We start from the raw sequence: 20455 nt of genomic DNA, 5'->3' as shown, positions 1-20455 counted from the left end.
CTGCGCTTGCTGCTCCCTGCGGGAACGCGTTGAAACGTTATGGTATCATGGTTTCAAATAGGTATGCTGCCAACAAAAAGGATGCGCCTTCGCTTCGAACAGGCAAACAGGCGCGTGGCCGTGACATTCATTGTTGCAGGCGCCCATCCCATGGTAAGCGGTGTTGTCTCCACAGATGTCGATGTATATGCAGGATGACGGCTCCGCTGCCTATTGTTCGCCGACTCAATCGACGTCAAGTACTTCTGTGGTGGACCTTGCGTTGATTCGAACATAATCAACCACGCTCCTGTGCGACAAAAACAGATCCTAATTTTTGCGCAAGTACTCTCCTCGCTTGGGCATTGCCGTGGGTCGTTTTTTTAAAAGCATCCAATGTGTGCCACCTGTAACGGAAACGTTGCCAGAGTATATCCCTGCTAAAGCATCCTGCCACCCGCTGTGACTTCGGAAGTGGGTCCTGCTTTCAATAGTCCTGGCGCCGCGCCTTCGCAGTTTCCCTGACAGTGCCATTTTTCAGCAGCAGTCCCAAATACTCGTCTCGCCCTCCGTGACATCATCATGGCTGGCACCGGTCCTGATGCCCCAGCTGTTTTCTGTGCGCCGCACTCGAGGGCACGCTGCTCCTCGTTCTCCGTCTGCACTGACTCCTCGGATGACGATATCGCCGACCGCATCGAGTCAGTTGACGGCATGAAAAAACTTTAAAGGCCTGCAAGGCACAAAGGACTGATGAAGTTATGCGTCGCCGTGGCGCCGGCTGCGGCTACTCAATAAACCTTATCGGAGGGCCTTCATCCTGAACGGCACATGCGTACCTGTAGCCAGCGTGGGCTCTCCGTGGTCCACGCGGCAGCTTTTCGGGTGCCGGGGGTCGTAGTATATCCGACGCTGAACAAAGACGCCTCTATACCGGTGTCTACCCCCTACATGATCTTGCGGTTCATTTCTGCCTCTACGACGCATAGGTGCAGCTGCAGGGGAATCCCTATGAAATGCCATGGGAGAGAGGGCGCTCACCCAGCTGGCTCGAAAACTGTTCGCGCAAAAGTGCTACTTCACTAGCAACGCTTTAAAATCCGGGGTATGTGTGAAGCCTCAACCTTTGGCCTTCGACAGAGCGCCAGGGGCGGATACTTTGCGCAGCTGCTCCGTGAACGCAGCGAACTGGCACCCCTCCTCGCAGTCCCAGCGCCCCGCTGTAGTGCGCGCCGATAGCAGCTGACGATGAGGTCTTGCATGCGTTTGTCGTTGAGGCGGTGTTGCCTCAAATGCCGCATGTGCACTTGAGACACTTGAGGCCTTGAATGCCACCATCGGGCGCATGCGTCCATTGCCGACGAGGGCACCTTTAACCCTTAAGGCGCATCTCCATGGGCCTATCCGAGGCGCACGAGCGCAGCGCCTACGCGTACCAGCGTGTGCCGGAACCGGTCTGCGCATGCGCGAGGCGCAGTCGCTGGCTTGCGCTGGCGCTTGGCAAATATCTGTCCGTCCAAATCAGATATTACGGCGAAAGCCTTTAATGCCTCATACCGTCGTGACCAAGGCATGTTAGGAAATGTGTCCGCGTTTCGGCGTCGCTACTTAAAAAGAAAGTGTGTCGAGGCTGGGAATCGCACCATGGTCAGACGTCTGGCGAAGGACCGGCTGGGCAGCTCCCACCGCCGACGCGCGCGCGCTCGTTCTACCGCTGTTGTGTGACGTAACGGCTGCTATGCACAGCCCCCCCCCCCCCCTCAGCGTGCCGGTTGTTAAGGAGGGGAGAAGGATGCACCACTGCGTGGAGGACAGGCCACAGTTGGCACGATTCCAGTCCACGGACGAACACCGCGAGCATGAGCTATTGAAGGCTTCCGCCTTAATACACATTAACTGCTAATTAATGACGCTTAAGCTTAGTCTTTAGGAGTGGAACGCGAGAGCGTGTTGTAGCGCTGCCAGGGAGCCCACGGAACGCCACCACCCGTTCGGCGCGATGCCTTGCCCTTTGAACGCAACGCTTTTTGAGGAAAGGAAATGGGGCAGTAATTCTCTGGCGTCTGGGTGTGTAGTGGGAGTGAAAGAAAAAAGAGAAAGTGCGGCGGTAATGAAAATGAAAAGTGGAATTGAAGAAAAAAATTACGCAGTAATTGTCTCACATATCTCGGTGCACACCCGTCATTGTCGATGAGTCACCCAGGGGCTGGATGCAACGCCGATGGACGGACGGGAGTATGGGCCATTAAAGGCTTTCGCCTTAATAATTTATTCTCTGTCAGTTCCTTCTGAGCCATGAGCGAGGCAACCGGTGGAAGTCCTTCGTGACAACCTCGCGAAATACTTGTATAGACCTCGTCTTTAAGAACCGGGCATTGGTGCAGCAAGTGGAGCATATATCCATATATTTCTCCGACAAGAAACTTCCTTCATGACAATCAAGAACTGTTAGTGGAGTGTACCTTGAAGAAGGACTATGTGTGAAAGATAACAATTTTACTAAGCAATGACAGGTAACTAATTAATGGCTAATTATCGAGTAATGACAAAAAAATTACCAAAGACACTTTCGAAATTCAAAAGTGTGCTTATCGAAAGCATTAATTGTGGTCAACCCACAGCCGCTTCCCAGAACCGCTTGGCGCGGAATCCCTTGAAGATAGCGACCACAGAATGGTAAGGTCTCGTATTAAGTTAGATATTAAAAGGGAACGGAGGAAATTAGTGAAGCGGAAGTCTGTTAACGAGTTAGCATTAAGAGGGAAAGTAGAAGAATTAAGGAATTTGCTGCAGTACAGATTTTCCGCTTTAACTGAAGATGACGACCGTAATGTTGAAACATTGAACAATCGTCTCACACATATCATTACGGAGCGCGACATAGAAGTAGGCGGTAGGTTGGTTAGACAGGATACTGGGAAGCTATCTTAGAAGACTACAGATCTGATTATGAAACGGCAAAGCATGCAGACATCTAACTCCATAGACAGTATAGAACTAGTAGAGTTGTCGAAGTTAATAAATTAGCGCAAGGTAGCCGACATCAGCAAGTTTACCATGGAGAAAATCGAGCATGCTCTAAAGAGCGGAGGTAGCGTAATAGCAGTGAAGAGAAAATTAAGCATATGGTTCAAAACCCGGTGTATGTGATAAGACACAAAGAGGGCACTGTCATCAGCAATATTGATAATATAGTTAAAGTAGCCAAAGAGTTTTACACAAATATATACAGTACCGATTGCAATCAGAATGTTACCGAGAGAGGCAGTAGAGCCAGCAATGGGACATCCCGGCAGTAATGAAAAGGAAGTAAAGAAAGCCTTGGGAGCAATGCAAAGGGGGAAAGCAGCTGGTGAGGATCAGATAACAGCAGATTTGTTGAAGGATGCAGGAGAGATTGTGCTCGAAAAACCAGCCACCCTGTATATGCAATGCCTTGTGACCTCCAGCGTTCCTAGAGCTTGGAAGAACGCTAACATTATCTTAATTGATAAGAATGGAGACGTCAAGAACCTGAAGAATTAGAGACCGATCAGCTTACCCTTACAAAAATTTTTAGTAACATTCTTTAGAAAGTCTTTCGACAATTGTTAATAGAACCTATCAACATTGAATAGAAAGTCTTTTAAACGCCTTTGTACATTGTAGTAACAACCTATCAACCGTCTTCCGACAATTGGCCACCGATATCCAAAAGACTCAAGTACATAGAAAGTCTTTATACTTCCTATCATCCCCTTATCGAGTTTGTATACACTTCCTACTGACCCCTTACCGACAATGTCTACCAACACCCTATTAACGGTCTTCCGACAATTGGCCACCGATATCCAAAAGACTCAAGTACATAGAAAGTCTTTATACTTCCTATCATCCCCTTATCGAGTTTGTATACACTTCCTACTGACCCCTTACCGACAATGTCTACCAACACCCTATAAACGGTCTTCCGACAATTGGCCACCGATATCCAAAAGACTCAAGTACATAGAAAGTCTTTACACTTCTTATCAACCACATACCGACAATGTCTACCAACACCCTATCAACGGTCCGTCTTCCGACAATTGGCCACTGTTATTCAAAAGACTCAAGTACGAAGAAAGTATAATTCCTACATCAACTTTTGGAAAAGTGTATGTTAACTACACAGTACAACACTTTTACCAACATAGTTTTATCACTTCAAAATCATTTTGTGAACACTATCCTGGAGTGCTTAAAGAATAATAGAAGCAAAATGCAAATTATTACATTTATTGTGCACAAGTGTACATACGCGCTACAACACATGCATGATGCATCATAATATTTTATGGAGAACAATAGAGGAACAGAATATTGCCTTCGGCACACTTCCCCTCAGTTCCCTCTGAGTAACAATGACTGACACACCAGCAATTGAAAAACATAACAGGTTTTAATTCAAGATGTTTCGGCTAGAGGACCAGCCTTTTTCGAGTATAGTATAGCATTCGAAACAAAAGCCGTGTGCTTCAAATGCTGTAGTACACTTGAAAACGGCTGGCCCTCCAACCAAAACGTCGTCAATTAAATCCCGTTAGGTTTTTCTTACATATATACGAGGTGTTTCAGGGAAGACTAAGTAATTTTCAAAAAACAGGTATTTTGAGATGAATGTATGGCTTTTTCAGCATAGTATTACCAGTGTTGGCAGGCACCAGAAAACTTGTGAAGAGTCTTACGTAGTAAGCTGGTTAGCTAATTTTTATTAATGAACCTTTTCACTATCAGAAACTTCGTTAAAACATTAAGTTGGGCTAGTTGGTAACGGCTTTAAGGAATCATACTCTTAGCAGTAAGAACACACACAACACCAAGACACACACACACAGGACACCCGCTAGACTTCAACTATCTTTACTGGACACTTGTACGACATAAATATGTATCACTGAGCACACGCAGGTGCCTCGTCATCAGCATCAGGTCTAACTACGCCCTCCCCTCCTCCAAGGCATACGGTTGCGCCGATAAACAATCCCTTTTTCTGCCAATGCCAGGGAGGGAGTGCTTACACACGTCACCCGCCTCTTGAATACGAAAGGCCTGGGAGCCGAGAAAAAAGAAAGAGAGATTATCGAAGTCTTTCGTATTCAAGAGGCGGGTGACGTGTGTAAGCACTCCCTCCCTGGCGTTGGCAGAAAAAGAGATTGTTTATCGGCGCAACCGTATGCCTTGGAGGAGAGGGGAGGGCGTAGTTAGACCTGTTGCGGATGACGAGGCACCTGCGTGTGCTCAGTGATACATATTTATGTCGTACAAGTGTACAGTAAAGATAGTTGAAGTCTAGCGGGTGTCCTGTGTGTGTGTATCTTGGTGTTGTGTCTGTTTCTTACCGCTAAGAATATGATTCCTTCACTATCAGAGTTGGGCGTCTAGTTGCCATTAGAGATTTGTAGCAGTTACATGCACTGGAGGGGTTTCTTTCCCTGTGTGCTTTCAAAAGCGCATGTATTTTCGCACGATGCAGCCAAATTTTGTCGAGCCACAGCGGCGAAAGTAATCATGTTTTGTACATTCCAGAAACTGATATGGCTACTACGAACAACTGGCTAAAAGTCTCTAACTGCAACCAGTTGCAAACCTGTGTTAGTTAAAAAGTTAATTATCAGAAATTAGTTAACCAGCTTACTAAATACACCTCACCGGCTTTCTGGTGTCTGCTACCACTGGTAATATTATGCAGCAAAAGCCATATTTTTGAAAACTACTTATTCTTCCCTGAAACACCTGGTGCATATAAATACTGCTCACTTTCCTGTACAACACAGAAACGAAATAACTTCTTCTGTAACATGAAAGTTCCATGAGCCACATAACAAACCCGTGGAAAAAAACTGCATGCATACGCACACATCTCTCCAAAACAGCTAAAAAATCCCACACAGTGAAACAATGCTTACACTGTCTTAAGACCAACATTAAAGGCTGCAAACACTAGCGAATTAAAAGTCAAACAGATGCCAAACATATGCTAAATGTCCCCATGTATGTAGATATTAAGCTATGAGCTGATTTTAATAAAAATGCATCAGCACAGAAATGCTTAAGCGACTTTGTTGGTGCACTATCCTGACACTTGTCCTCAATATCAGGCAGCCTGCTTGTTGTTCATCATCATCATCAGCCTGCCTATGCCCACTGCAGGGCAAAGGCCTCTCCCATGCCTCTCCTATTAACCCTGTCGTTACTTGTCTGCATCACCAGCGGAAGAGGTAGCGTCCTAGTGATGAGACGTGCGCACGAACAGGTAGCCTCCTCCATGGCAGAATGCAGCAGCAAGAGAACTGCACAAGAAAACATTCAAAGTATACAGTTATAGTAACTTCTAATAGAATCAAACACGGAGAAGCAACAATCAGTTAAATGTGCACTAAAATGCAGCACTCCGAGCGAGTTTGATAAGGCTGCTGAATAATAGCATAGGCAGCAGTCATAAGACTAGAACTAAATGTAATGCGTCCTTGAACAAGAAAAAGCTATAACATGCTGTTGTGTTCAATTCTGCCCCCACATTCGAAGACTGAATGATATTCACAGGAACTGACATTAACGTGTTACACCTAATTAGGCTACCACGAAGAGATATTTAGCCATTCCAGTCATATGAAGATAACATGCAGGCCATTAAATATGAAAATTATTTTGTGTTTCTGATTTGTCTGCACAAAAATTCAGGCAGCTTTTGTTTTCAAAAGTGATGGCACAAAGACATTGCAATATAATGCACATGTTGCTGTAGATAATGTATCATTTGGAGCTATACCAGGTGTTAGGGGAAAATGTATGAACAAAGAGTACAAAGGTGAGCAAGTTCGTCAGGGCAAGAGTGGCACACTCTAAAGCAAATGAATCAAAATATTAAGGCACACACTGCATCAGATACAATACTTGTAAGTAAAGCTGCATAGAACTACAAGCGATAAAAGCCTCAGAAAGGTGCCCCTAAGGGAGCACCTGGACTAGTAGTTTTTTATTTGTCCCGCAGCACATCCCTCCAGTGCTGAGGCCTGCTCATATCTGTTTAAGTTAAGAATACAAGGGAAACAAGCAAACAAGTGTTCTAAAGAAGATAAAAATGTGCACTTAGGTTGTTCTTTAGGAAATTACCTGTCACTAATTGCAGCAATAAATACCTCGAGAAAGTAAATTAAGTTATTTACACAGCTTATTACAAACCTTGATGGTACGGGAGAAAGGCAACATCAAATGCATCGGTTCAAGTAAAGCCAGGGGTCTTGTTAAGGTCACAGCAATATTTGTTGACTTAGGCTCAGCTAGTGTAATGCAATCAGTAACTGAACGTCGGCATGAATAAAAATAACAATGCACCAATACTCAATTCCAAATGCATTTCAACTGTACAGTGCAGTCAGTTGTGACAAAGGGAGTGTGAAAGAAAACCTCAGCAATGCTCATGACATATCGAATAAGCACCTTTCTTCTGTACAGCTAAAATATAAGCTTTACAGGGTTTCATGTAATGCAAGGATAACCTGGTAAGGTATCAATTATTGATGCTAGCAACAAATATGCTTGTAAGGCAGAGTGCTCCACTTGAACGCCAATATTCAATTATGCATTGCCCGTTAGGCCATGCCTATCACATCACTGGTTCACTTCAAACATGCCATACCTCGTAAGAGGTAGGTACTGCTGAAGTAAACCTATAAAATTTATTTGCTGCTTTTAGACTGCTGTATAAAGGTCATGAAGCAGATAATTGTTTTAATTTGGTCTATACTGTGGTCAAGATTTCCAAGCACGAGAGGCATGAGGGAAAAAACTATAAAAAGCATTTCACACTATAACACAATGCACTTGACTAGGGGAGTGCTTTCATGATGCCCGCAATATCTTTTCCCTTTCTCTTGGTCCTCTTTTAAAAGAAAAAAACGAAAGAGAGAGGGAGCCTGGAGCAGAAGATTTTTGGCAGGCTAAAAAAGACAAGGAAAATATACCCACTTGTCTACCTATCCTTTTACAAGTGGCACATGCTTGATATCCAGTGTCAATGGCTGATAGGCTGAACCAGCAGGTCTTGATGTCATTTGCCTCTGGTTGAGGTAGCATTGGCTCGATGACAGATGAAAGCTGGTGCAAAAGTAGCGTGATGATACCGGTGGAGCAGCTGTACAGGGCTTGACTGCGGGTGCATTTGAAGAAAGGCTGCATTAGAGCCATGCTTTCATAAACATCACAGAAGGCACATCCCATTACAACCTCTAGCTGTTCAGTCCAATGTGTTCATGAGTGGAGGCTAATGATTAATTACCTATGCCTCCAATAGTTAGCAAAAAAAATGGTTTACAAAGCTTGTCATACTTTTCTTAAAGCTATTATTGGCGAATCACGTTATACTTTTATCGCTTCAGACTGAAAATGAGGGAATGACATAAATGTAGTGAACGTAAAAAAATAAAATGACAACAAACCTTCCATTGTGCGATTACCTCAGCTGCACTGCAATGGAATGGTTCTGCTATTTTTAATCGTCGTTTCGTTGACCAGAACTATCAAGAAACACAGCACTTGATGTAACTGCGACGTAGAACGGGCAATGCTCCTTATCCAGTAAACACTCAGGCAGCAGAATCAAAAGACGCACGCCGCTACAAGCACTTTTCGTTATTATGGTCTCCTTTTCACGCGCTGCTCCTGTTCACTCGGAATAACGAATCAAGCAGCACCCCATAGTTCTCGGCGTGCAACCAAATTCTATCACATAACTCGTGCGCGAGGAGCTGACGCAAAGAGCGTGAGGCGGCGGGTTAAAAGTTGCATAGTTGGCAAGCGAGCGTGTCAGAACACCTTCTCTCTGCAAACGATCGCGTGGTGCCCGCATTTTGCACCTCACTGCGAACAAGGCGTGAAGACCAACCCAAATGCATTCGCAGCCCTCAATCATACCCCCGACACATCGCAGAAGTAACTTTCCAGTTCTGTACTTACATTTGTCAACGTTCACGGCAAGCCGTTTCTTCTATCGGGCATCGGGCGCCGGCCGCTCTCGGCGTGGTTGCGTGCAGTACGTCAGAGCAGTTTTTGAGCACTGCGTGCGCGTAAGAACGTCTTCCGCAGCACTGGAGCCATCTGTCACCTTCCGAGTTCAGTCACACTACCACAACACTAACGAGGCCGCACATTTAACACAAACAAACTGAAGAAACGCACCCAGAACTTCACAAGCGTCGCACCCCATCAACAAAGAGTCGTTTCAGCGTCCTAAAAAAGATAGTGTAGCGCGCGGCCAACATGAGACTCGCAATCCGCCGCCAGCGAACGGAAAGGTGGCGCTAATGTCGCCTAACTTTACACGCGTTAAAAAAAGAATTGATAAAGCCCTTTTTGCCACAAACTTGTTGCATTAAACGACAAAATATTTTGTTTCAATTACAAAGTCAGCAAATTGGAATGATTGAGGTGAAAAAATGCGACTACTCACAACCATCTCTTTCTGGCGGCGCTGCGAACGAAAGCTTGGAAAACCGGGCAGCATGCCGGGCAGCTACAGGCGACGCATCTGGGGCCAGGAAAGCCGCAGCCGCTGCACTGTCTGCCTAGTTCTAAGGCTATAACTCAGCTCCCCGTAACTGCGTCGCAGAATAAGGAATGATGATGATGTTGCCAAACGCTACTGGTTTCGGTTTTTATTTTCGCATATTGTGTGGCTTAGCGTACTCTACACAGCTTGGCTCATGCGATTTAGTGTACGTATGTGTGTGTACGCCGCTCTAGCGTGACGCGCGAAACTTTCAAGGCTGCGCTGCAGCATCGCCTCTGTTTTGTGTGTGTTTATATCACGTCATTGGACACCTTGCACGCTCTTTGCTCGAGCGAGCCCCGCCGACAGTCGCGCTACCGTAGTCTTTTTGTGTGCTTCCTTGATTGCGTTTTGCCTCTGCCTTACGCGGTCCTCGGCTCGGCCTCACGTCCGCTGATGGCAGTAAGAAAAGGCGAAGAATGAACACATGCTTTCGCGCGTCTACTCCGTATGACTACGTTAAAACCCAACACTTTATTCCAGGATTCCTTAATCATTGCATTACGGGAAGATAGAAAATACAGCTATCACCACGTTTTCCCTCGCCACAGCTTCGTACCGTGTTTGCGTTGAAGGAGATGCAAGTGAAGATGCGGAAGAGGCACTGCGCCTGTGCTTTAGCGGTGCTCAAAGCGCTGCTCTCACCCTAGCTTTTTCCATACTGGAAGCTCCTCTGTGGCTCAGTACTAGCGAAAAATGTAACAAGTCAAGAATGAGGGCTTATAGTGCTCCAATTGCCGTGCACCTTCCTCATGCAAAGCCCTTGTTACCGCAGTTGAGTACAGCGGGCCGCGGTTACCTGTTTTGTTTCTCTATACTTCTCTTTATAGTATCGGCCGCCGAACATGAATAAAAATTAATATTGCCTTGCCTGAAATTTCGCATGTACAGTCGCCGAGGAACGAAGCAACTTGAGTTCTCGAAGCTGTAAGCCTGCACACGTTACACAGAATTTACTCAGAGCGCGAAGCGGTGCGGCCCTTTTCGCGCGGGGTTTTTCAGTCCCGTGCGATCAGCCATTGCTGGTCGCTCGAGGAGGAGGGTAGTGCGAGGGTTTAAATTGGGCGCTCCCACGTGGAGTGGCATAAAGTGTACCGGGCACTTTTGCATGGCGGGCAGTGTGCAGGGAAAGTGTGCTTGCGGTGCAGGTTCAGGAAGCTGGTGATATAATTTGGGCGCCATTTGGGCTAGCGAGAACGTGTCATTCAATGAGTGTGGAAACACATCGGTGCAATGCTAAACTTGATTTGTTTTGTAGCTCGCAACAATATTCCCTCTGAAACCTCAGAGCGAAACGTTCTTAATGATAGTGTGTTTTAGCACCGTCGTACGGTACATCACTGTTCAACTGCACGTTAAAATATGACCTATCAAGAATTACAACAATAGCAACACCAACGTGTTTCGAATTGGCAGAGTTGTTGTACAGCTCTGCTGAAATTCTTTGTTAGTTCTGAAATGTTAAATCTGTTTAATGACTGCCTGAGTACAGAATTTAAGGACGAATACGCAGCACAAAGCATTGTTTTCGTGTAGAATGAGCCATCAGCGAAACTGATTCGCTGTAAGAAGTCATCATTGCGCTTATGTAACACAATCACTAGCTCCTATTTTTTCTTAAAGTTCTTTTAATTTCCTTGAAGTGCGAGGCAATAATACTTGAGTATTCTATGAATTCATTCACTTTGTACCAAAATTATTTCGTTTGCTGGTAACTTTTTTCGTAGACTTCATACAATCAAAAATTGTCACTAAATGTCTTCAATTCAAGGCACGTTTCTGAATTTCGGGATAAATGTTCTGTTATGAACTTTGCCCTTTTCCCCGCACTCGAAAATGCGAAAGCAGTAAAGCTAGTATTGAGAAAATTGAACTGAAATTTCTAAAAATCCACAGCGTGCTCGGCTATGGGAATGTGATTGCAAATTTTTGTTTCGTCTTCAAGGTTAGTTAAGTTGCCGCTTTGAAGTTGTCGGCTACAGTACTTGATTATTTTAGGCTTTTATTTGTTTATTCGCATCGCCAAAATGCTTTCTCGGTTCGTAGTATATTTCTATTGACAGCAGTATATAAGCAGTAAGAAAATTGTATGAACTTTCTATCAACAAATGTTGATAAAATATGCCCTAAGAAAATGTGACTGCAAATGTTTGTTTCGTGTTCAAGGTTGCTTTAGTTGCATTGACATGTTAGGCTAGAGTACTTAATTAATTTAGGCATTTGTTCTCATTATAAAACGTTCTGTCGGTGTCTAGTATGTTTCTACTGACAGCAGTACATAGAAAGCAGTAAGGAAATTGTATGAACTTCCTATCAACGAATGTTAATAGAATATGCTCGGCTAAGGGAATATGAGTGTCATGTTTGTTTAGTGTTCAAGGTTGTTTTAATAGCTTTGAAGTGTTCGCCTACAGTACATGATTTGAGGCATCTATTCGCATGACCAAAAATGTTTTGTCACTTTCTAGAGTATTTCTGCTCACAGCAGTCCGTAAAGAACATAAAGTATTAAAATGGAATATATCTTTTGTTTTAAAACGTTTTCCCATATCCTGATTACATTCCAAACGCATTTGCTGCGAATAACGTTCGTCGCTTTTCGATATAGTGAAATTGTTGACTAGCTGCAACAGATTCCACCATGTAATCAGGTAAGATGTCGTCACGATTATGCGAACAAAATAGTGTTAATCACCTCGAACGCCATGCAGTTTGTTCATTTACTTCTCTCAACGTGTCAAACTGTACCCAGATTTTCTAGTAACTTTCTATTGACAGGAGTAAATACAAAGAAGTAACAGTCTACCAACTTTGTATTGACAAAGGTACATAGAATGTAAAAATTAGTTTCTAGTAACTTTCTATTGACAGGAGTACATACAAAGAAGTAACTTCTACCAACGTTGTATGAACAATTGTTGATAGAATGTAAAAGTTACTACAAGGTTACTAGAGTCAATAGAATGTTAATACAAATTCTAAAGAAAGTTGATATCCATTTTTGTAAGGGTATTGTCACTTGCCTACAAGTTATTTACTAAGGTAATCGCTAATAGGGTCAGGACAACCTTAGACTTCAATCAATGAATTGATGAGGCAGGCTTTCGTACAGGATACTCGAAAATAGACCATATTCACGCTATCAATCAGGTGGTAGAGAAATGCGCAGAATATAACCGGCCCCTCTATATAGACAGACTGGGCGATGCTTGAATGACAGGCTCAGAGAGCATAATAGAGACATTAAAGATGGCATAAGAAAAAACTTGCCTGAGCACGTGACAACGTGCCAGTGCACTGCCACTCTGGAGCGGACAAAGATTCTTAAACGCTACAAGAACCAGCTTGAACATGAAATATTTGAAGCCTATGTCATTCATAAACGAGGAGAGAAGTGCGTCAGCACTCCTTCCATTAACTTGAAAAGAAAAGAAATCAGATTTCTCCATGGCTGATTGCAATGACACTTGTAACCTAGTTTTAATGTTTTCTTGTTTTTTATCATGTAGGGGATATATGGGTTCTACATATTGCCGTTGCTGCAATAAACTTCTTTCAGTTGACAGTCAGCACCTGTGTCTGTGTGTTCTCTCTTGTTGGTCCCGTCTAATGCGCTGTTTCTATTCAAATGATGTACCAAATAGCCCGCCTTATTCATCTCTTGGCTCTCTATAGCGTTCATTGATTACAAGAGAGCATTCGACTCAGTAGAAGCGTCAGCAGTCATGCACGCATTGCGGAATCAGGTTGTAGAATAGTGTCATGTGAAAATATTGGAAGATATTTATAACGATTGCACAGCTACCATAGTTCTCAATAAAGTCAGCAATAAAATTCCTATCAGGGAAGGTGTCCGGCAGGGAGACCCAATCTTGCCAATGTTATTCACTGCCTGTTTACAGCAGGTATTCCGAGGCTTGAAATAGGAACAGTTGAGGATAAGAGTTAATGGAGAATACATAAGCAATTTGCGATTCGCTGATGACATTGCCTTGCTAAGTCACTCAGGACATGAACTGCAAAGCATGATCAATGAATTGGACAGGCAGAGCAGAACGGTGGGGCTAAAAATGAACATTCAGAAATTCAAAGTAATATTTAACAGTGCAGCAAGAGAACAGCAGTTTGCAATTGGTGGCGCGGTGCTGGAAGTAGTAAGAGAATATGTCTATTTAGGGCACTTAGTGACAGCTGATCCGGATTATGAGCGGGAAATAACGAGAAGTAAAAGAATGGGGTGGAGCGCATTTGGGAGGTTCGCTCAGATCATGAATGGCAGTTTACCAATATCCCTTAAGAGAAGAGTGTACAACAGTTGTATCTTACCGGTACTCACCTATAAGGCAGAAACGTGGAGGCTAACAAAGAGGGTTCAGCTTAAGTTAAGGACAACGCAGCGAGCTATGGAAAGGAAAATGATAGGTGTAACGTTAAGAGATCGGAAGAGGGCGGAGTGGGTGAGGGAACAAACGCGTGTTAATGAAATCCTAGTTGAAATCAAGAGGAAGAAATGGGCTTGGGCAGGGCATGTAATGCGAAGGCAAGATAACCGCTGGTCCTCAAGGGTAACGGAGTGGATTCCAAGAGGAGGCAGGCGTAGCAGGGGGCGGCAGAAAGTTAGATGGATGGGTGAGATGGGCAGGACCTGCGTCAAGCCGTTGTCATGGCTTTTTGTCCTGTCGCCTGCTCTGAAAAAGGAAATAAAAAGAACTCAATTTGAATTGAAGATTAAGAAATTTGAGGGAATACGGTGGCCGCAACTCGCGAAGGACAGGGTTAATTGGAGAGACATGGGAGAGGCCTTTGCCCTGTAGTGGGCTTGGTCAGGCTGATTATGATGATGATGATTAGGCCTTGCTCGAATTCTTTGCCTCATTCTATTGAAAAGCTGAAACAGCTTGTGAGCTGCGCTCTAATTTCGCATTAAGAAGTAACGTAATCGTCAGCACTTTTTTGTTCCATGATGCATGGTTTCCTTGTACCTTTAGCAATTTTCGTGAACAGCGATATGCTATTAACTGAACTCACTTGTTTTTCGTTGCTGTACCTTTACTATGCTTTTTATTTCTTAACTACTTTACACAAACTTCTGCACTTGACCCCCCTCTCCCCCCATACACAACACCTCTGCGGAGGCCTGTAAGGTATGTGCGAGTAAATAAATAAATAAACGGAGTAAGTGAAGAAAGGTTTCTGTGCGTCTGGTTTAGCGAAGAATTATCTCGGAATACATATGTGTCTTACCTGTGAAATGAACATTTTAGGAACATAGGCGTCATATCCAGAATAGCACAATTAATTCCACTCTCGCTAAAACAACAGTAATATAACACCCCTCTCTTCACGGAACTTTGCTATGGGACAGTGGTATGGGGAACAGCAAGCAAATTCAACTACTACAAAGTATTATTTTTGCAAAAAACGTGTTCTGCGTTTGTGTTCAAATTGTCAAGCTCCGCTTTTGCGATAATATTCTATGCGGCGCGCCGACCAGATGAAAGTTGTCCAGGTTATACACAAAGATAAAATTTACGTTCCGCAATATGATAGCAATGATACAGCACACAATTTCAGGCATACCAGGCTACACACACCTAAAATAGAACAAATGATGGAAAACAGTTATTTGTCTACGAGTCAATAGGTACTTTTCATAAGTTTGAAGCTACTATGTGTGGTCTAAAAAGGCATTAAAATAACTGACTAAGGAATGTTTTCTGACCTAAAACATTTGTTTTCATGATACAGTAATGCATTGGTGTTTAAATTTGTTTAAATCTAATTAACGCCATTAGTCTTATGTCAGATTTCTTTTTGCTTTTTATGTTTGCATCTGTTCAAGTTGTTGTTGGTCAGTTATTTTGTTATGCTTTATGAGCTCTCTACTTTGCACGTTCTTTGATTTTGTATCGTTATTAGCATGCATGGAAATTGTTTTACTTGTACCAAGTTCTCGCATTTCCAACTCATTTGACCTCGGCTTTGTGTGCATATGTGCATATTTACTGCGTAGTTTGCTGTTTTTTAGAATTTTTGTATGCTTAATAGGTTATTACCTTGAACGAATGAAATGTGCAGTTAGTACTGTCCAATTGTACACGACGTGGCTGGTACCTCCGTTAAGCATGTACGTGCTTTTAGTCCTAGCTGATTTCGTACATCCTTGGCGCAGAAAGTAAACTGTTCGAAATGTTAAAAAACAGAGAAGAGAGGTCTAAAAGCTCTCAAGCCAGAAAGAGGTCTTGCACACTTGTTCACTTGGCAATACAGCGGTTAAAGTGCAAAATATAATCGTTTTGCACAAACAGAACATTAATCACCTGTTTAACCCTTTCCGGCATAGATCAAGATTATTCAGTTTTAAAAAAATCCCATCTACATACTAGCACGAGTAAAAAAGAGACAATTTAACAACTAAAAATCGAAGGTCAACCATTTTTTAAGTTTTTAACATGGTTCTAAATAGCATAAGTGTGACTTAGTGGGCGCCAAACGGTTCATCCGGTGATTTCTTTGAAAACTTAATCTCAAATGCTGGAACTTTCAAAAGCGCTTTTCCTAGATGAAGTATAGGTGTGTTTCTATTTTTACTGAGAATTCGTGAGAATGGCAATGCCTTACAGTTTGTACCTCCGTTGTTATTTTTTCACCGTTTATAGGCCAGTGTGCGGTACTATGCAAGCGGAATTCTAAGGTGGTTGAAAGGAGTCACTGCTCTTTTGAGAGGTAGGTTTAAGAGGCGGGGCAACCACGTTCCCAATATCAGGATTTCTAGCCTCAAACTATAATCATGTAGCTTTCTGCAATGAGCGAAAATTCGAACGCCAAATTACCAACGAATGAAAATATTCGTACAGTCACGGCGCTTCTTGCCGTGGGAGTTCGTACTCTTGATTTCTGTCTTGTTCAACGGTATCATGCTTCCCCCGCAAAATAAATTTTCCCCAAGTTGACTTTTTTTGAATGCACAGGACGAACTATGTGGTGACTTGGTTGACTTTTCGAAGGTTGAAATCTAGATTGCTTTCAACTTCCAGGGTAGTTGAGCTACCACTCGATTCTCATCGTCCTGCAGCTTACAGTTGGCAGCCGTGGGCATATTTCGTAAAGGTTCAATGCTTTCGTGTTACACTTCGTGCGGTTAATGCTACTACTCTTTATTCCCTGAATCGACACCTCAACACGTGGGGTGAACTCCTCTTGAAACTTCTCCCTTTTCACATGAAAAGCGTTCACACGGAATGGACATCTTCGGAGGAAAGAACGTTTAGTCTTACATGTGGACGTAGGAAGCAGCCATATTGATAAGGCGCGAACATTTGCAGGGAAGTGAAATACGACCGCTTTGCTTATTCTTCAGTATGGCCTCCAGGTCACAGAGATTGCATCTGCAAAAATTATTATTTCCGAAATACTTTTTCGCTTTGAAATGATATTTGCAAAAACAATATATTCCGAAGATGTAACATGAGGCTTACCTTTACCCTTCAACATAATTAGACAGAAATGTGTTTTTGTTTTCTTTTACACTTCCCAATGGAGAAAGTGGGGCCAGCCGATAGCGACCGCAGAGCGTACGCCGTTTCTATATCCATTCCCTACCTTTTGGCTCATGCTGATCAGTGGAAGCGCCGTTAGCATATGTTAACGAATTGCTTTACGTTGTAATTACGGCAGCACAGTACAAATGTTTCTCTCGATTCAGGACTGGTATCCTCTAAATTTGATGATTCCGAATGTAAACATGGGGCCTGATATGATTGAAGCGCCGTTCGAACACTCATCACAGGCTTTGCTATACGTTCGATATCCGTCACCACTCGATATTTCTCCCCCGCCTTTGTTGTGTGACACCGTGCTCAACCTTGACTACTTTGGCTTTTATGCGCATTGACGGAGTCTTCGCGATTCACGCAGTACTCTCACTACGTTTTAACAACCAATGATTTGTAAGTTGCTGAGAGTATGTTAACCTTCAAAGCAGCCATTAATCCAGATCACTAAAATCACTAGATTAGAAATCATTAGCTTCCCACTACATATCGTGCCAGGGCCACTTTGAAAAATGCCACCGCAATTTTGCCAAGAGCGCCGCATTCTAACCCTAATCTAACGGGCGAATTTGAGTTCGATGTTCTGTAAACACTACCCTCGTAGATTAGGGTAAACAGAATATCATGCCCCCAAAATAATTAGTACTATTTTAACTCCTCTTTGGCTGCATTTACGGAGATTCAACTGCATTACCATTTTGAGGATGCACATGGTTCATAATGCATTATTATCATCATCTTTATGTTCTACTTTTCTTCCTCTTGAACAAATAAGCAGCAGCAGTCATCATGTTGGATTCGCCAGCCTGGCTTTTCAAATCATATACTAACTGAAAAAAGCATATACTTTTATATTTTAGTCCTATTTTTATATAGCAGTGCGATGTTCCCAATGCTGTCTTTAAGATTTTTTCTTCAGGGTAAAGACAAATCCTGGGGCAGTATTTTATAAGCTATCCAATTTCCGTTGTTCATTTCCCGTGCATTCCGTCCTCCGTCAGTGATCACTTAGCTCTCAAGTGTATGAAGGAAGCGAAGCGCCCATTGGCTGCTTAGCAACCAAATCTCATCATTGGCAGCATATCGCAGGCAGTGGCCTGGTCTCGTTGGCTGAATTTTACACAGCGCTGCGAACCATCTCACCATTGGCAGCACATAGCATCCAATTTTAGCCAATCAAAAGAGCCGGTCGCCAACCAGCCGAAGGCTCGGTCGCTTGCCACAGACGGTTGAAAGCCGCAGGTATATCCGAGTGAAAACTGACAGAGGACCTAATGGACACGAAACAGAAAGCGGGAAATGGATCGCTAAAATTATGGAATACGACCTGTGGCTCACGCGCCTTAGTAACGTCAAGTTGCATACATAGCGAAGTGTAATGAAGGTTCCGTTTTTAAATAAATTGTAGTTCGCTGCGAAGGCAGCTCATGACTTTCATCAAAATAAGGATGAGGCTTAATCTTTGTACTTGTTCAGGTTTCGTGGCATTTTCAAAATGATTGCTCTTTACGAATGTAACATACCGAGTAAGCTTCTTGAGTTCCCATTGGATATAGCAAATATACAACGTCAGTTATTTGGGTTGTCGCGGCTATTGAGGCCATACATGTAACCTAATGTAACAGTTAACAGCTGTCTATTCAAAGAATTGAATGTGGAAAAAAAACTAAAATGAACAGTGCCCGGCCTGCACCTGAGGCAAAACGGGATAGCAGTCTATGCGCTGCGCCATGAATACACGACATAATCATTGTCATCAAAACAAACTTTATTAACTGAGGAGTTTGAAGCACGCAGGCTGGCAGGCCCCCGCAAGGCCCGAATGCACTCGAAGAGTTTATGTTCTTGCGGTACATAAATCTGGCAACCCGACCAATGGCGATGTCGTGCACGACCGCACCCTCCGAGCGCAGCAGGGTCTCCAAGTCCTTCCAGGTCTTGAGGTGCTCCAAGCCCAGCGGGGGAGGATTCGCCGGGCAATAAGAAAGAAGATGGAGCGCAGAAGGCAGAGGTTCAGGACAGATACAATGTCCTCTGTTATTCGCGTTCAGCTCTGAGATAGATGAAAAAGTGGAATGTGAAAACTACGCGACTGCAAAGATATAACGTTGCTGAGGTAAGAATTTCAGCGATAAGGATATGGAGGATGACGGCGTCATGGGCATCCTCACATGATGTCACAGCCACGCCGCCAAGAAGAGCACGGATTAGAGGGGTGGAGACTTGGGTTACGCGGCTTAGCCTTGTTTCTGCCTCCAGTACGGTTCTTAGCGGCTTGACGTGGTACGCAGTCGAGCCGAAGCACCAGAATCATTTTTCTTTGTGTTCTTGGTGGCAAATTCCTTGAACAACTTGTCGATATCCTGCAAATGGGTTCGGAGTTATTTCCTTGTCTCCGCCTCCTCAAGTGATCGAGAACAGAGCAAATACAGAGAATAAATTTTTCGCATGACATCAAAGCATGAAACATGAAAAAAAGCGTCCATGTTCAGTCGCATGGGCAGGTCGCTTAGACAAACTTTCAATCCTTCCTGCCTCCTTGAGAACCGCCTGCGTTGCGACCTGTAAAACTGGAAAGTGTCCAAGTATTCTTTGCCGGGAAAAGTAAAAGATTTGTCGCTATGGTATAATCCGGCTTAGCACAGACGACTGAAAAAGTCTCCCTTGCTGCAGTGCGCGTTACAAAATCTTGCAAGGGCCGCGTAGAATTTCTACTCTACTCCTTATCCTGGTGACGCGCAAGGCGCTGAGAAACCTGCTGCAGGCAGCTTATCGTTTTAAGCGAAACTGAGGTACGCTTCAAGGTCACGCAAAGTAACATGGCCGCGCCGTTGTCGCCTCAGGGCTTCAGCACTCACTGCCCAGGAGAGCACTAAAGCTATCCCCTGCATAACTGAGTCTTGAGCGGACAGTACGGGAGCGAGAGAGTGACTCAATTTAATTTCTCAAAGAAATGATATTTTGTCGACCACCAGTAAATATGCTACGGATTCCGGGGCACCAATATCCTAATGGCAGAGTCGGCTTCAAGTTTAGGCTGTAACTTTGCGTGTTCCTGTCCCTCGCAATAGTTGAAACGAAATTATGTTTACATTAGTATGCGTCGAAATTCATTTGCATATTTTAAGTAGCAAATCACACCGCGCTTCAATCAGTCTTTTATCGATTACATTCTGCGCACTGGCCCTTTTCATCGCGCGATGGCCAGGAAACAGGGCAGAAAAATACTCTCCTGACCTTCGTACAGCGGCTGTATCAATATGTGTCCAACAATTTCGCACAATAGTTTTGAAAATGGGAAAACTGTAAGACACGTTTACGGAAATATTAAAGGTAGGGGTCTATTTTCCTGATA

The 20455-nt window shown here is 43.8% G+C and overlaps 1 protein-coding gene and 1 long non-coding RNA gene across 7 annotated transcripts in view; both read right to left on the bottom strand.

Moving 5' to 3' along the window:
- Positions 1-5300: 5300 nt before the first annotated feature.
- On the bottom strand, positions 5301-9428 carry LOC149327231 (uncharacterized). Its single transcript, XR_016286569.1, has 3 exons — positions 8956-9428; positions 7969-8149; positions 5301-6290 (listed from the first exon to the last, which is right to left on the bottom strand). It is a non-coding gene; the product is annotated as an uncharacterized LOC149327231 (long non-coding RNA).
- Positions 9429-18850: 9422 nt separating this feature from the next.
- The window catches only part of LOC149327230 (atlastin-1-like), an 87512-nt gene continuing 85907 nt past the window's right edge, over positions 18851-20455 (bottom strand). For all 6 annotated transcript variants that reach the window (XM_089562984.1, XM_089562983.1, XM_089562982.1 and 3 more), the window contains one exon: positions 18851-19463. In XM_089562984.1, coding sequence (XP_089419110.1) covers positions 19368-19463 — 96 coding nt within the window. In that variant the 3' untranslated portion in view covers positions 18851-19367. The remainder of the gene's footprint in view (positions 19464-20455) is intronic.

The sequence above is a fragment of the Amblyomma mixtum genome, chromosome 10 (assembly GCF_055824585.1).
Source record: "Amblyomma mixtum isolate Tamu chromosome 10, ASM5582458v1, whole genome shotgun sequence".
Taxonomy (NCBI): Eukaryota; Metazoa; Arthropoda; class Arachnida; order Ixodida; family Ixodidae; genus Amblyomma; species Amblyomma mixtum.
The sequence above is the reverse complement of the archived record's forward strand: the minus strand, read 5'-3'. Positions and strand labels throughout refer to the sequence as shown.